Below are 17673 nucleotides of genomic sequence, written 5' to 3'. Positions count from 1 at the left end.
GTAATTTGGCGACGCTATCTCAAGAGGCAGCCCAAACTATGTCAAGAAACAGGCTCAGACACATCAAAGTGATGTTTCAGTCCACCATCTTGAATCAAAATGGCACCTGGCACCTGAATGTCAATGAAGAATGCCCACCCTCATCTCAGGAACCCTCATACCAGGTTTAGCAATGATATCTTGAGAGGCTGAGGCAACCCAGTCAGATACAAGGGGTGCAGATAATAAAAGTATTACCATTATTATGATGATTATTAGGCACGTGAGCATCTAGAAAACAAACAAACTGCTTTCCAAAATATATACTATAATATAGTTTGGTGGGCTTTGTTTTTAGTTTGGAACAGTCCTAAAATACAGGTGGGTGAACAGTGCTTCCAGAGGCAAGTGGGTAGAATGGGGTGGGAAAACACTCCCCTCCCTCCTAGCAAGGACCCTATTACCCCAAGTGGTGGTGGGCTTCCTTTCCCTTGGGGCGGACTTTGGTAATAGCCATCCTGAGTAAGGACAACATTGCTGCAGTCACCCACCAGCTCAGAGGTTGAGTCCTCTTCAGCATCTTCATCTCCCAAGCCTTATAGAGGTCAACAATCAGATGAGCTCCCTTTAAGTACTTAGCCAGCTCCTCTAGGGAGGTGGAGTCAACCATAGGACACACCCTGTCAGCCTATGAAAGGATTCTGCTTCCTGCAGAAGCAGACAATGTATTTCCTGCAGACAATGTATTTCTACAGCTATGAAAGCAGGACACAGCTTCACTCAATGGAGCTATCCAAGTTCCTGCTTTCCTTTGACCTTTGCCTAAAAGAAACTCTGAATGGACTTTCCCTGTCTTGATCGGCTCTTGCCTGCTGTGACTTGATCTTGTTGGCTTTTAATTCAACTTTACTTGTTTGATCTGACCTTGCCTTTTGTGCCTTGATTTCACCTGTGAGTCTCAATTGCCTTTACAAGAGATTAACTGTTGGGTTATACTAGCTAGACTGACTTAGAGAAATGTGTGACATTAAAGATACACACACATTTGCACAGTAATATAGTGCCCTATTTAAGTTGCATATGATCTTTTTCCTTTACGTTATCCGGCTGAGCACCATCCCCCCGCCCCCTCACAATATTCCAGCTAAAGACTTTTGATGTCAAATCGGTGTCTCTGGCTTCATGGAGTCCCATATAATTTTTTTAGGGGAAACAAAATATGCTATACTTCAACAGTCAGAACCAGAACAACACACCCTTTCCATTATCTCACTTTAAAAGGGGGGAAGGGAGGTACATTCTCTGCTGTCACACAGGCAATTCAGCTGCATGAGCTTCTTATTCTTTACTTTCAGAACAATCAGCCAGGCTTCTCCTTCCATCAGAGTCTCAGTGAACTTCACATGATTTATGGGGATAAAAAAGCAGAATATTTAAATGTAAGTCAAATTAATGTTCACAGTCATGACAGATTCTTAATGCAGAGACGCTAAAGCCATCAAAACAATAATTAAAATATAAATTTTCTCTGCTTTTTAACAATGAGAAACAAATACAGTTAAACAATACTGAACTAATAAAACAATAGCTTTCCATTAAAAGGAAGGCACCATGCAGTAATTAGCTCTAGCACATAATTACTAATTGTGTTTGCCCTTGGCATTATTGCATAGGTCACTTAAAATATTCTGTACTGAGAGGATACAAAGCTACATGATACCACCCAGAATCAATATCATCACACCCTACAAAACGGATTGGAAAGTGTTATTTACTAATAGTGTGTTTTACAGTGCCTTCTGTTGAATGCCAAAGTCATTTGGGAGAGGTAAAGGTCTGAGTTCTTTGTGAAATGAAAATGTCATACACATACACACACCTTTTTTTAAATAACAAAAAAAACACCGTTAACATTTATATTTAGGCTTCTACCAGCATAAATTGCTTTTTGCCAATACCATCTGTAGATTCATAAGAGATGCTTTCTGCCGTATTGAGTTATTATTATTGTAATTCATGTCTTTCTAACTAGACTGCCCCTGGGCTGATTCAAGATGGAACAGTAACTGTGAAATATGTTTCCCCATCAATTTTGAACGTAGTGATCTTATGAAAGAAGCTCCATGATGAGGGAAGGCTAAAAGTTACTATTTTCCTGAAAGCTGCACCATAATTGCTGGGCCAACCAAGTAAATCCATAGGTTAAAGAGTCATGTGGATTGAGGTTAACTTAGAGGTTAAAGTGTCCTGTGGATTGGCTTCTTGGTTATCAAAAGTTCCATGCACCTTGAATTTTTGTACTTTTCGCCTGCAAGATTTAATTCAGATGCATTTAAGTGTAGTAAAAGCTGTAGTACTTGCTTGTCCATTCAAAATAATAATCAGATTACTGATGTATGGTAACAGGAACCACCACAGGGCATGTGCAATTATTTTCCACAAAGCTACTGCTACTAAGATAGCAAAATACCCATGTAAATGTTTCCATCTCACATGGCTCACATTATAGGATAGCAAGAGAATAATCTACATGAAAGCAATGCTATGTCAGGGAGGGGGGAAATTAAATGGCATGTGTAGCATTAGTGTGTTAATTTAAGTGGATCTGCTAAGAGTAGAACTTACTTCAATACAACTGTGTTTAAACACACACGTACCAAGGGGCAGCTCACACTGTATTTTTTCATTCAAGCCATTCTGACTTCTCCCAGGTACACTTTCAAGAGCCAAAGGAGAGTGTAAAACAGCAGATTCTGCACATATCCAGCAGCAATTTCAATAATTTCAATATAAACTGTGACCTCCTAATTGAGAAGTCACCTTCCTCCAAGCAAGTACATACATTGGATTTTGGTTACTGGTATTTTGTAAACTGGCCCTCACAGCTACAAAACATTGGCTTATAAGTGGAGAAAGGGTGTATAATTAAGAAGTAATTGATGTTTGGATAGCTAACAGTGAAATGCTATACATATTTGCAGAAATCCTATGGAGTTCAATGACTTCAACTTCTAGGTAAATAGAAGGAAGTTCCACTGAACTGACTGGGACTTGCTTTTGAGTAGACATATATAGAATTGTACTGAATAGTTCCCTTCATTGATCAATGCACATTTCCATCCTACTCATGACCCTTGTTTATTTTGATGTTGTTTAATTATGTAAGAGGAGGGAGAGACAAAGAAAACTTTAAAAGGGGAGGCTCTGAAGTATAACTGATATTTTTTGTGGGGGGAGGAGTTTTATTCCAGCACATAACCTTAAAAGCACTTCATTTCTGGAATCATTTCTTTCCACCTTTGGCTTTCACACAGAGGCACAAACAGGCTCTTTCTCGGATGCTTAAATCTTTCACCTACAACCTCAGCAAATGCTAATTGGCAAAATAGAGGAAGAAAATACCCCTTTCAACTTATAGCAACACATTTGCATATGCCATTAGATGTCACTGAACTATGTAACCAAAAGGTACTACCAAGTAATGGCTTATGCAAATCAGGAGTGAAGATAACAGGTTTCTTGTTACCCCACAGAGGCTTCAACTTGAAATCCTGCTTCAAAACTTTACTGTCTACAAAGTACTCTTTAGAACAGGACTGATCTCCTCCTTTCAGCTTAGAGAAGATTAGCTCTTGTAACTGGATTTTTGAGAAATCCAGGGGGAAAGCTGGATTTCGTCTTTTTAGACCTCGGGAGGAATACAAGAGATCAAGCTTTGCCATTTGCCTTACCTGACATAAAAGAGGCAGGCTTAATTAAAATGTGTGGGTATTTTGCAGGTGCACATCAGGGATGGTATAGTACATCACTAGCACAAATCAATGGATGCTTGCTTAGAATTCTCAGAGAGAGAAAAATATATTTCCATAGCTACAGCAATGCTGAGATCTGGAGCAAAATGCAAAGTTTGCCACAGACTGAAATCCTCTTCCGTTGTTGAGCCAAATATGCATGAACTGTGGCACCAACTGCTGAGGGAATGAAGGAGTGTGTGTGCCAATCATAGGAGCCAACTCCTAGGGGCCAAGGTCCCTTTGCCCCCTCATAAAATAGTTGAGGCCTCCCCCTCAGTTGATGGGCATTGCCATTCAAATGGTGTGTGTGTGTCCATCTTGTGATGGATTATGTGGGGTGGGGCTTACCTGGCCCCCCAATATTGTATTCAACTTGGCACCCCTTGTTCCAATCCTGCCCCAACTGTCCTGCATGTGCTGATCGTGTATGCTCCACCAATCTTCTCACACGGAACAAGAAAGTAGGAAGGCTGAACATGCTTTGATGCCCCTTTCAGACCTTCCCACTGCTGGAACACAGACAAACAAACCCTGCAGAACTGCAGATGACTAAGGCCCCAGGCCTTCCTTGCTGCAAAGCCAATGGTCCTGAGATATGTGCTCTGCCATGATAAAGAACATCACAGGGAAAGTGAGTTCCCCTTGATATTAAGGTTTCATTTTCAGGCAATTGATAAACAATGTATCTGCAGCATGCTCATTAAAAATGAAATAGATAGTTATGAAGTACAACAGATAAAATCCCTTTTTGTTATAACTATAGTTTATCACTCCCTTAACAGGTTCTTGTTCAGTGCTTGAAACAAGTGGCCTGTAAATCAGATATTTATTGTTATTATTATTAATTATTTATGGTTCACCCTTAAAGTACACAGCACTCTGTAACTGCCCAGGACTGTGCCATGCTTACAACCACCATAAATAGTTTATTATGAATGGCTTCCTATAAAGCATTTATAATATGACTTTTAATACAACATGCGGCCTGTAAATTGTGTTAACAGATTGAAGAAGTGGAGATTTTGCCAAAGGGATGCACACTTTTCAAAGGGTGTATTCTAATTAGTTTTCCTGCATTCATGGAAAGGTGTTTGATCCAGTGGAGTCGTCCTCCAACGGAATAGATTCCATTGTTGCCACTTTCCCCTGCAGCCTCACATGACACCTTCCCCTCTGTTCTGGAGAGCCCTGCAGCTCTCTGCAGCTGATTAACATCTCCCTTCTTCACTAGGAGAGGCGCCCACTGTATTAATACACCTATAAGTGCAAACATCATAAATATAAGGGCACCAATGGCATGCCACCCTAAAGATTTGAATGCCAGGGTTTGGCTAGATGAAAATCACCTAGGATCTACCTGCTGTTAAATATCCTTCCACTTAGGTTTGTGAATTCTGGGGAGCTATTTTACATATGCACCTATGAGGCTTGGAAGCACATCATAATTTACTGACTTATTGCTAGGGGAAACAGTGGTCAAATGTTCCACAGCTTTCCCAGTCTCCCCCATGACATTGCTAGTGGCCCCAAGCTCAATATGTTTCATCTAGACTTTAGGATGTCATAGAGAGAAAAAGGGAACAGATTCAGGTCAATCATTCTTCCATAGATGCACCAAATTGGACACACCTCAGATGGAGCAATAGCTCAGTTGGTTAGAGCATGGTGCCAATAACGCCCAAGGTTGCAGGTTCAATTCCCATATGGAAAAGCTGCATATTCCTCCATTGCAGTGGTTTGAATGAGATGATCCTCTGGGTCCCTTCCAAGTCTACAATTCTATGAGTCTAAGTGGAGGCCCTCACCCCACCACACCCAAACAAACAAACAAAATACTGAAGGTGTGATGCAAAGCACGGACACCACAGAAGCTCTTTGTTAGGAGTATTTTACACCACATGCCAAAACTATGATTTACAACAGCAATATGTGGGGGGCCCAGGATGTCTTGTGCAGCAATTATATTGTGCAGCGACTGTCTGCCTGACTGGGGCCCATAGAAAGATAGATGATAGATAGATAGATAGATGATAGATAGATAGATAGATAGATAGATGATAGATAGATAGATGATAGATGATAGATGATAGATAGATAGATAGATAGATAGATAGATAGATAGATGATAGATAGATAGATAGATAGATAGATAGATAGATGATAGATAGATGATAGATAGATAGATAGATAGATGATAGATAGATAGATAGATAGATGATAGAGATATATATGAATGTAAGAATGTAAGAAGAGCCTGCTGCATCAAACAAGTGGACCATCAAGTCCAGCACCCTGTTCTCACAGTGGCCAACCAGATGTCTATGGGAATCAGCAGAGCAGACCCTCAGCATAACAACACTCTCCCTTCTTGCAGTTTCCAGCAAGTGGTATTCAGAAGCAGAGGCAGAGTGTAGCTGTCATGACCAGTAGCCACTGATGGTCTTATGTGCCGTGAATTTGTCTAATCCTCTTCCCAAGCCATCAAAGGTGATAGCCATCCCTGCCTCTTGTGGGAGCAAATGCCACAGTTTAACTATGTGCTGTGTGGAGAAGTACTTTCTTTTGCCTGTCCTGAATCTCCCAACATTCAGCTTCACTGGGTTTCAGTGAGTTGTAGTGTTATGAGCATGAACTCAATACCAAAAATAGTAATTCCCTGGGTGGGGATATCTTTACTGGAGTGGGGGGAGATGTATTTTTATCTTTTGGGCAAGCTTTGAAAAACCAAGCAGTACACGGATATAGGCTAGGTGATCAGAAACTATCATGGTTCCTTATAATATAATGAATATCTAAATCAAAATAGAATCCTCTGTTTAAATTTACTCCAATTTTATTTTTCACATGAATATTGTTATTTTGTATTGGTGTAAGGCTGCAATCCTAACCATGCATACTCTAATTGAAATCAGTGGGGCTTAATCCCAGATAAGTGGGGTTAGGTGTGCAACCGTATGTATTTAAACTGACACCACAGGTTTTAAAGACATGCAGTGATCAGAAGCATACATTTAATTTCAATGCTTATCCTTAATAATATATTCCCCTTTCCCCCCTTGCAACAGGAAAATTGCCTTCAGAGGAGCAAATGAATAGTGTGCTGTATGGAAGACAGGAAGCTGCTTTCTGTTGAGTCAGGACTTTGGACTTGGTTCTGTCTACGCTGCCTGGCAGCAACTTTCGAGATTTTTTTGCAGGAGTATTTCTCAACCCTACATGAAAATGCCAGTGGTTGAACTTTCTGCCTGTAAAACATTATTTTCTTTACTTACAGTATTTATACATGACCCCCACTAACTAAAAATCTCTGGAAGGCTTACAATAAGATTTAAAGACAACTGTTTACAGAAATGAAACCGTAAAATCTAATGCACCTTTAATCAAAAACAGAAGATAACTATAAAACTAAGCTCACAGCAGCACTAATGTTTCACACGTCTTTAAACTCCAGAAGTATCCAAAGAGTCTGTAACTCATTAGAGAGCCTTAAGAATGAAGTAAACCAAAAGCCTAGGATAATAATGATGATGATGATGATGATGATGATGTTTTTACTTGCTGAGAAAAGGTTAGCAAGGTAGGCATCAGGTGAGACTCTCTGGGGAGAGCATTCTCCAGCCAGGGTGCCACTGCTGGAAAGATCCTCCATCTAGTAGCCATTCACTGCACTTGGTAGGGGAATCACAATAAGAATGTGCTTTACCTCTGAACCACAGCACTTCCCATTTTTCTGTGGCTAGAACTCTACAAATCTGGAGAAACAAACACACCTAACCAAAATAAAATAAGACTTATGTACTCATATTTACATCACCAGATATAACTTGGTGCAGGAGCACCCAGCAGGGAGGGCATTGCTGAACACCAGGCCTCCTGGCAACAGCATCACTGTCACTTACCTGGAGAGAAGGAGGGAGGAGAGGCCAGAACAGTGTGAATGCACTGGTAGAGCTAATCCAGCATTCCTACTGGTGCACCCAAACAGTGCCAGCCTCCCCACTGCTTCACCCCTCTTCCTTCCAGTAAGCTGGAGTGACACTGCTGCTGGGAGGCCAGGTGTGTGGAACTGACCCTCCCCACCAACTGCCCATCTCAGTGAACCCTGAAAGATGTATAGTGTTCAAAACTCCCTTTGCATATGAAGTTTCTTAGCAAATTTCAATAAGGACAGGGACAACTGCACATATACATTCAGCACACAGAGCTGATCCCAACTTTGTGGTCAATGCTTCTTAACACAGGAGCTCCTGATGTATATGCAAAAACCTGCACCCTTTTGGGTTTGTTTTTTCCCCAAATGTTACAGATGAACACCTCTGGTTTGCTTGCAATCTTTATGAAAACAAATTGCAGGTTTACAATTGCAAATCTTTCTACAAAATGTAAACGGCAAGGGTCACAGAGTCCTCTGTTTAATAAAGACACCCATACATAAAACAATCTTTCCTGATCTGTTTTCTAGCTGGAACAGGAAAAAGGAGTTTGTCCTCATGAAATTTTCAGATGTTTTCCTTGACTTGAGATGCCTAGACAAATAATCGCATAAACCTCTAGCTTTTAATGCAGTGATCTAAAATCCTTCTCTCCCTTTTTCATGTCATTATAAATCAAATATATAGAAAAAGTTATGCATAATGAAGGAGTTGTAGGTAGGATGAATCTGTGCATTTTATTTTCTATTGTCCACAACAAAATCTCACAATCACATCTTATTTGCTTGTTTAGAGGAACATGACGCATTATGCATGCCCTCAAATACAGCTACATAGTGTCCTACAGTGATACCTACCTGTGCTGTCATCATAAACAACCGTGACAGTTTTCCACTTGAAGAACTGCACAAGGTCAAGGATGGCGCGGCTGAGTGAAGAGAAATCTGGATAAAGACTGACATAGAATGAGTCTTTGTTGTCTGAAACCTGATGCTTCCAGCGCGTCTGTATATGTGGAACCCCTAAAGCGTTGCAGATAGATTGCACTGCATTAGCCGAAGAGCTATGTGAAGGTCCAAAGATAGCTGCTACTCCAAGAGAGAGCTGATCACAAGCTGAAAGGAAAGGAAAGTATGATTAACAGTGTGCAGAGAATAACACACACAGTGATAGTTTTTTCAGGTAGTCATCTGCTCAAGCAGGCTTGCTGTTGATGCAAGTCTCTTTCTACAGGCAAAGTACAAAGTAACTACATTTTGAGAATATGTGCTTAAGTATTAAGTTAGAGATGTGCACATTGTGATCTGTCAGTGTCAACAGATCTCTGTTCACCTGTTGTTGTGGCTCTCTGGGAGGCTTAAAAAGGAGGCAGGGATTCTACTACAATCAAAACAGATGTCCATGGAGCTTAGAGGCTATCTAGTGTCCTTGCCAGCACATCTACTCGGATTTTGGCATTTTTGGTTCCATTGGCTTTGAACGTTTGCATGATCAGTTTTGTGGACTATAGGATCCACACTGCAAACTCTCGTCTTTGCTTCAACATTAGCTTTCTAACACTCAAGCTTGTTATTAGCTAACCCTTAGCCTTGGGGCATCATGTTCACAAACTGCTGTTTGCATTGTCTTACCTAGTCACCTGCGCATCCATAAAGACTAACCACACCACCCAGTTCTAAACATTTGCACAAGCTTATCTGCCTGGAGCATAATTTCCCTGACATGTAAAATCAGGGCTTTTGACAATGCCCTGGTACTGCAATTAGCACAACTCCTCATTCTGTGCATTTATTGTCTGTATTTGTTAATACGATATGTAAGCTACAAATGCTCAGTGCATCTCAACCTGCACTAGGTATCACACAAAGAGAAAAGTGATGCGGTAGAATAGTCCACCTTGGATTGCTAAGGAATTTGCTATCTGGCTTCAATTATTTCCTTTTCACCTTGTGGAGGAGAATCCACCATCACTGTGGCTACATTTGAAGCCATTGAATATTGCTGCAGAGGGATCATTTTATTGATGTGCTCTTTGCACATTTTAATGTGTCCATCTTTTCTGGATAAGGAGAATCAAGTTCAGTGAGGGTATCTTTATGCTACATTTGCTCCTAAATTCCTTGCTAACTACATGATATCCATAATCTAGAAGAAATATCCAGATAGAGCTTCTTCCTAGAGAAATAATAATTCTGTCTTTGGTGAAAGGGAGAAGGCTGGTAGTTTTGTTTTGTTTTTAAATTAATTTAGCATTGAAATGCTGTAGTAGGGTTAGCCTCTTTCAGTAATAGTAGAAAGGATTTGAAGTAAACAATACAATACAAAACAGTAAAAATAAGGCATGCGGTGCTCTTTTCTATGCAGTTCATGCTGTGCAATACAGAACATCCTTCTATGATGTTTGAGTATAAGGCACAATTCTGTAAAAGTCATTGGATGCAATCCAATCTGGGTCCATTAGAAACCAGTGGGAAGTCTGTTACAGATTTCAATGGGATGCAAATTTCCCCATGAAGTTTGCCGCTTCTAAGCATGGGCACGCACTGTTGTAACTACTAAGCATGAACTTTTTTTGAAGTGTATTGTTCACTAATGCATCTACCTTTTGTACCTGTAATAAAATGCTACGAGATGGAACCTGTAGCAAACAGTGATAGCTGGCAAATTGTTCCCTCCCAGTAGACTTTTAAAGAAACCCCATGAAAGGCACATTTCTTCTGCATGTGGCTTACAATGATTCTATTCTAAGCTAACAGTGTGATCTTAAAAAAAGTATTAACAAGAATTTTGATTGCATTTCCAGCATTCTTAGTTCAAATGACATCTTCAGCAAATTCTGCTCTTGCCCAGGGATTTTTCATCGGTATGGTGCTTTTAAAATCTAATTAATTTCCCATCTGTACTCCATTCCAGGCATCCAGCTGATGGGCAGTCTGATATACAGCCAAATTAAAACTTATTGCAACAGCACTATACCAGCTGAAATCAAAGTATGTGGAGTGATTTAACTGGGTTGAGGTCTAAAATAACAATACTTTTGATACGAACGTTTGCCTGGTCACTAAGCATGAGCTACTGCCCCAGCTGAAAACATCAATATGGTTGTTAAGACTTCTGTCACAATAAAGGCACCGTGGTATCTGAACTATCCACCTTTCCTTTCTAACTTCTTCCATCTTATAGAAATGCCTGGCAAAGATGTACTGTTTTGAAGCCATGCAAACTACACTTATGAGAGTGGACAAAGTGTGAGAATTGTGCCAAGGAGACCTGGGGCAACAACCCCTTCAAGTCAAAAAAAGTCAATGTCTTCCTGCTTCAGGTCCCCATTCCTCAATAAAGGGCATCAAAGGCAATCAAGATTGCTGTGAAGATGGAAGAAATAATTACTTTCATTGGCATGGCTTTCAGTCATTGATAATGTACCTTGCTCTACTTTGTTGTATGTGTATGCAGGCCAGGAGGAGCCCAGCATGGGACTCTCACTAACAGACGTCTGTACTCTTGGCTTTTGCCTCACCACTGCTATAGAGATCAGTGCCAGCCATGAATTTTTATAAGAAACAAGCGTGTGGGGGCCAGGGGTGCACAACATAAGAACAATGTAAGCACACCATGTGCGCACACCACGGGGTGTGTGCACAGCCACCACAGAATTTGGGAGGCACTTGCCCCCTCCTTGGAAATTTGAGGGGGCCTCACACCCCCATGGCACCTATGACAGGAGAAGTGCACAGAGCTGCAGTTAAGAAGCATACTAAGGTGGGCTTGGCTTCTGTGATGTAACCAATGAATGGGGAAACCAAGCACCCATTGGCTAACCTCTAAAAGCAGGAGGGAAATCAGGCCTTGTGGCTAAATGTGGCCCTCTAGGCCTCTCTATCAGGCCCACTCCAGACCATGCCCCTCCACCAAGCCATGTCTCATCTCTCCAGACCATAACCCTCACTGGTCCTCCTCTCTATTTTTGAGTGTTTTTTTCCGGGCTGAAATGTGCTGTTGAACTTTGATGGTGCCCCTTTCTTGACTGGACAAGGGTGGGTAGATATGTATGCATGTGCGTAGAAACCTCTTGTGTTTGCATGGCCAGGATGTAGCTTACTGTGCAAAGGTAAGTATCACAATACTCTACCCACTTTTGCTTCAGGTATCCACTCTTGCTCACCAGGTATCCACAGTGCAGCTCCCGGAAAGTTGCTCATAGGCCATTTGGGACTGGGGAAAAAAGAAAGGTTCCCATCCCTGCTCTTAGAAACATACCTTTTTTAGATGCTTCAAAACTATCATAGAGATTTATCTTCTGAGTATCATATGTTAATGTAGTGTTTGGCAACAGAGTTCTGTTTCTATTGATTGTGTTCACAGCAAATCTGAAGGCCAGTTCTTCTGCTCCCATTGCTCCCGTTGGGCCAGATTCCACACATTCAAAAATACCCCCTGGAGAAATAAAGAGACAAGAGGGTGGAACTATTACTTAATATGTCCAAGATCATCAAGTCATAACAACAGATTTTACAGGTGATGTACAGATTGCCCTGCTGGAGTCTGGTTGTAAGGGGTTAGTTGTGGTTGGTTTTTTTTTTTGGGGGGGAGTGTTATGCTTAGGTCACAATGCAAAAAAGAATCCAAATACACATGTATATCATGAACTGTGGGCAAGCCGCAGGTCTTCCTGTTATAGACCAGCTGGGATTGACAAGGCATCTGACCCTCACCTGAATCTCATAGCTCTCCTGACAAGTGCTCTGGTCTGCCTACCAGATACCAGGCAGTCTACTATTCAAATTAGGCCCCAGTGTTTGTTACAATCCCCTTCTCAATTAAGTAATCAATTTTAATCTAGAATTTGAATTTTTAAAGCTTTCTTATTTGTTAATTTGAGCAAGTAAACTAGTGCTCTCACTTCATTACAAACAGTATTTCTACCTGTAACACACCTGAACAAACCTGCTCCTCTTTCTTTCACATATATTTTGTTGCCATTTGCAACTGTAGCTGCCTCTGATTAGTTACCATTTAACTCTTGGGGAAAATAATTAGCATCACACGTCATGTGCATGGAAGTTACCAAACCAATTAACCAACTAGAAGCATTACTGTTAATAGCACCAGTTTTCCTATAACTTGATATTGCTGGATAGTTTTGATGAACCGCAAAAGCATTTTCAGTTTGCTTTCTGTTGCCACTCTGGAACTTTTCTTTATTAGTGCCACTTTGTTTTGTATGATTCCTTGCAAATGAAGGAAAACAACTTTTCTGCTTGTATATGTTGATAATATAATTTTGGTTACTGAGGACAAACAAGATTGTACAAAAACAAGATTGGGTGCATGCCTGGCCAGGGCATAGGTGTCCTGACTGTGACAAAGGTGGCCTGTGTGCTTGCTTGCTTGCTTGCTTGCTTGCTTGCTTAACAGCTGTTGGGAACTTCAAGGTCCCTGTTCTCCCTTCTTATGGTCTTTGTACTGGACCTGGAGACTCCAATAGAGAGCTTTATATTTTAGGATGACTTTGGAAGAACTGGTTGACAAGTCTTATCAGTTGCGGACGTATGAGCGGATTTTATTTGCTGCTATTCTGGGCTCCTGGTGCACCAGGGTTTATACCAGTGTAATAGAGTTAGCCAGGATGCCAGAATGGATACAATTTATGAGCCTTCTCCATTATCTGCACAGCAGAGGTGTTTGTGCAAACGCTGAGCTGGTTACCTGCTTTCAGCAATAGGAATCGCTGTTTGGTAGTACCCAATTGGTTAGCTGTCAGATTCTAGAGCTCCCTATTGGTGGTTCTTAGTTAATTCACAAAATACAGAGTACATTCATAAAACACAGTGTTCATTTATAAAGCAGTAACATAAATCTTCATTGCTACATATTGGGTGTATATTTCAGCGGTTGAACGTACAAGTTGATGGCCATGCTGTAGTGTAGTGCTTATGCAATTGTGAATAAAAGGTAGCAAGACTCATTGTCTCGGGGTTTGGGGGGGAGAGAGGTGACAAACTGATTTCCAATAATTTTGGGAGGGGGAGACTGCCCGCTGGGGAGCAGGCGGGCTGGCAAGGCCCCCTAGATTTAGAGGCCCTAGGCTTCAGCCTACTTAACCTATACATAAACCCAGCACTGGAGCCCTGTCTGTTTTCACTGGCTTTGCAACCTTTGTGTGGATTTATTTTCTTTCTTTCTTTCTTTCTTTCTTTCTTTCTTTCTTTCTTTCTTTTAGGGATCTCACATGTGTCAAGGTATCTAGTGGCTGTCAAGGCTCACTTTATAGGATGGCATCTGACTGAAATTCGGACATGAGAAACAAGTTGAAACAACATGACACAAAAAGAGCAAAGCATACAGGCAATAATGGGCACTTTGTAAGTCCCTCATCACTCTGCTAATTAGTATATTATCAAAGCCCCAGAGAGGTTTAGCTTAGCAAACTGCTTCCTTGCTTCAGCCTCCTGTCTCATCACTAGCAGAAAAGTGGAGTGTTTATGTTTGTTTTTTCTACTGCCAAACCTATAAAATCCCACCCCTTGGGAAATGGATAGTGAAATTACATGAAAGCAAAAAAATAAAATAAAAAAATCACATACTGTGAAAGAAAGTGAGGAAATTGCTGTTTAAAATGGTACCTCGTTAGATCTCACAAAGATCCAATGATTAGAGCATGATATTTAAAATGTGCAGATACAAACTGAGCGAGCAGGAAAAGAATTTTCTGCAAATGACTATAATGGGACAATATGAAAGGGACCACAAAAGTTATAAAGAGAGAAGGGAGAAGAAATGGGTCACTCCAGACAACAGTCAGGTGGTGTTAAACAAGAAAAGGGGCAGAGAAGCTGAATAATTGACTAATGCACATATGAATATGAGAGGAAGATGAATATGCTGCAGGTTAATGGACAGAGACATATTCAAGAATTTCTAGTCTCATTAGCAATCCTCTATACTCAGGGCTTTACCAAGGTATTTACTAAGATATTTGAAATCGCACTGCATCCTGAAGATAGATTCTGTTTTGATTTCAGCAGTCTCAAAAAAAAAAAAAAAGTTTTTCAGCGGAACATGGGCAATTATTCCCTTTGCTAGATACCAACTGACAAGGAGAGGAAAAGCATGTTTGTTAAAAATGATCAAGACTTTTAAAAAGGGTATTTGGGGTTTTTGTTGAGGCAATGATAACACTGTGAATAAATAAATCCAGGCAGACTAGATGAGTTATGAAATAGAATATTATATCTAAACTGACAATAGATTCATATCAACAAAAAGGCAAATTTAATGGGATTCCACCCCCCATGAAATGTACACTTGGAAAAACATCACAGTTCTTTTACATCTTAATCAAAAGCTCTGCACAACACTTCTGCCCATCACAAACACACAGCATTCTTCCTGCTATGGAATATATTGCTACTTCTGTGCTCCTGTTTGTATAAATTGTCCCTTAGTTGCTGGATTTAGAGAATCATGAGTCACAAGCATTAGTAGAACTGATACCAGGCTTGACCACCATGTCCGTAGCAATATTTTCCTTCCTATGAAATGGGAGAGGGAGGGGGGAATCTATGATGCACTAAATTACCCCATACTACCAGGTCCTGCCTTCCAAAAGGCTGTCATGAGTCTTGTTAGTCGATCTAAACTTGTCAGTTGCTTTCCCTACCATTGTTGCGCCTATTCATGACAGCAGTATTAATAACCAAGTAAGGCATGCAACACATGTTCTCAGATAAACAAGGAGAGAGAAAAGTAATAAATCTCGCAATTCTAAAGTAGAAGAGCTGCCAAAACCCTGGCCTATCTCTGTCTCACAGCTTGAAGGAGGCAGAAATGCGACTTGTCCGATTTCCAGTGCATCCTTTGGGACTGAAATAGGACCTTTATCCAAAACTGCCATGGCTCAAATAATCTAAAATAGCTACTTAAAATCCACCATTTTTACACCCGAAAACCAGGGCATTTCAGGAACTTTCATGGCGTATGGAAAGACTATCTTATTTGCATTCAAAGCTTTGAACTTAATACATGACACTGTGGTTGCAATCAAAACCATTCAAGGACCATGGTAACCCTGTATGCTGCATTTAACAATAAAAGTTAAAAGGTAAAGGACCCCTGGGCAGTTAAGTCCAGACAAAGGTGACTATGGCGTATGGTGCTCATCTCGCTTCAGGAAGAGGGAGCTGGTGTTTGTCCATGGACAGCTTTCTGGGTCCTGTGGCCAGCATAACTAAACCACTTCTGGTGCAACAGGACACCGTGACAGAAGCCAGAGTGCACGGAGTGCCGTTTGCCTTCCCATTGCAGCAATACCAATTTATCTACTTGCACTGGTGTGCTTTCAAACTGCTAGGTTGGCAGGAGCTGGGAATGAGCAATGGGGTCTCACCCTGTCGCAGCGATTCAAACCACTGACCTTCTGATTTACAAGCCCAAGAGGCTCAGTGGTTTAGACCACAGTGCCACCCTTGCATTTAACAATAAGCAGCCAGGGACAACAGCATATGGGATGTGGTCCGAGGTTTCTTATCAAGCTGGAAATTGTTATACAAAAGATCTGCAAATTCATGCCAAAAAATACACATGCCTTAACACTGACCAAATTCTTTATAAAATATGTGCCATATTAATGGAAAGAGGCTCTTCTGAAAGCAAGAATACCACCTCCTGACTACTTATGATGTTGGGGTCCTATGTTTCATTTATCTAAGAAAATCACATCAAAATAACTGAACACCACTGTGAAGAACTGTTTCAGCCATGTTGTGTTCTATTTTGTTTGTGGTTGTCTTCTTCTCTTAGCAGATATGTTCCAACCAAGATGTCCAACAGTTTACAGGAGGCAGCAGTGGACTTGGGGCTTTCAATTTTCAGCAGCACACTGTGCGATGCCAACATTCAGTGTGCCCTTACCTCTTGCCTTCCATTCTAAGTCATTGTTGGGGCACCCTCTTGGCTTGGCTCCAACTCTCTGGAGCAGATTTCTGTGGGCAGCAAGGGAGCAAAGATGAAGGATAAGTCCTCTTGTTCAAGTTGAAATCTGGTCCAGTGTTGAATATAACTCATTTACTTGGTGGCAGGCACAGATTAGAAGGGGTTGGATTAGCTCATTTGCTGATCTACCCTTCTTGACGTAGTGTAGGCTGCAGTCCATGCGACCACAACCACCATAAGTTTTATGGTAGACACAGGACCCAATCAGCTGGGAAGCTGATGCCCTACTGAAATGAGTAAGTGCTCACAAAACTACCATATAGTATTTTATGGATCTTCTGAGCCCATTATATCATCTCTGGCTACCTGCAATTTCACAGTAAACATACAGTAACCATAAATGGGAATTAGTTTGGCCTCTTGATGACAGGATATTACTTTACATGAGGTAGCACAAGCTGTTGTCTTGGCACTGCCATATCTAAAGCAGATGTGTTCATGGGAAAGTTTAGTAAGACAGACTGAAGTGTTTTATGAATGCTAGTACAGAGGAAGACATGAGATAACCCTTCGTCACTGACTTTCATACCATTCTTATCTTCTTGAGATACTAATAGGGTGATGATTTAAAGGGCAAATGAATTTCCTAGTGCACCATTGAAACACGTATTTCAGGCTACCTAGTGCCTATGCAAAAGCATATCAGAAATGCATACCACATTCTGACCACTTCTGCATTCTGCCCTCTCTAGCAGATGGGGAACATGAAATAGATGTTTCACATAAAACCTGAAAGCTGCCACTGACCACTTGAACAGTCACACTCAAATGAATTCCAAATGATGCCAGGCATGATAAAGATGGCTAAAATAACCTGATACAAATGCTAATGTATAATTCCTGGGTTCCTAATGGCATCTCACTGAAATGGCTGAAGGATTCTATCTAACCTTTGAGAAATGAACTTTCAGTATGCAATGGAACGTGCACATCATGTCACATTACAACGTAATTATGAACCAGATGGATTGGAA

General features: G+C 40.9%; 1 protein-coding gene across 5 annotated transcripts in view; it reads right to left on the bottom strand.

The window, feature by feature from the left end:
• Positions 1–17673, bottom strand: part of GRIK2 (glutamate ionotropic receptor kainate type subunit 2) — a 439072-nt gene that overhangs the window by 265532 nt on the left and 155867 nt on the right. For all 5 annotated transcript variants that reach the window (XM_053381545.1, XM_053381544.1, XM_053381541.1 and 2 more), the window contains exons 3-4: positions 11966–12142; positions 8563–8820 (exon numbers count right to left, since the gene is read on the bottom strand). In XM_053381545.1, the coding sequence (XP_053237520.1) occupies positions 8563–8820; positions 11966–12142 (435 nt within the window). The remainder of the gene's footprint in view (positions 1–8562; positions 8821–11965; positions 12143–17673) is intronic.

This window comes from Podarcis raffonei, chromosome 3 (assembly GCF_027172205.1).
Source record: "Podarcis raffonei isolate rPodRaf1 chromosome 3, rPodRaf1.pri, whole genome shotgun sequence".
NCBI classification, from domain to species: Eukaryota; Metazoa; Chordata; class Lepidosauria; order Squamata; family Lacertidae; genus Podarcis; species Podarcis raffonei.
This window is presented reverse-complemented; position numbering and strand designations above follow the sequence as displayed.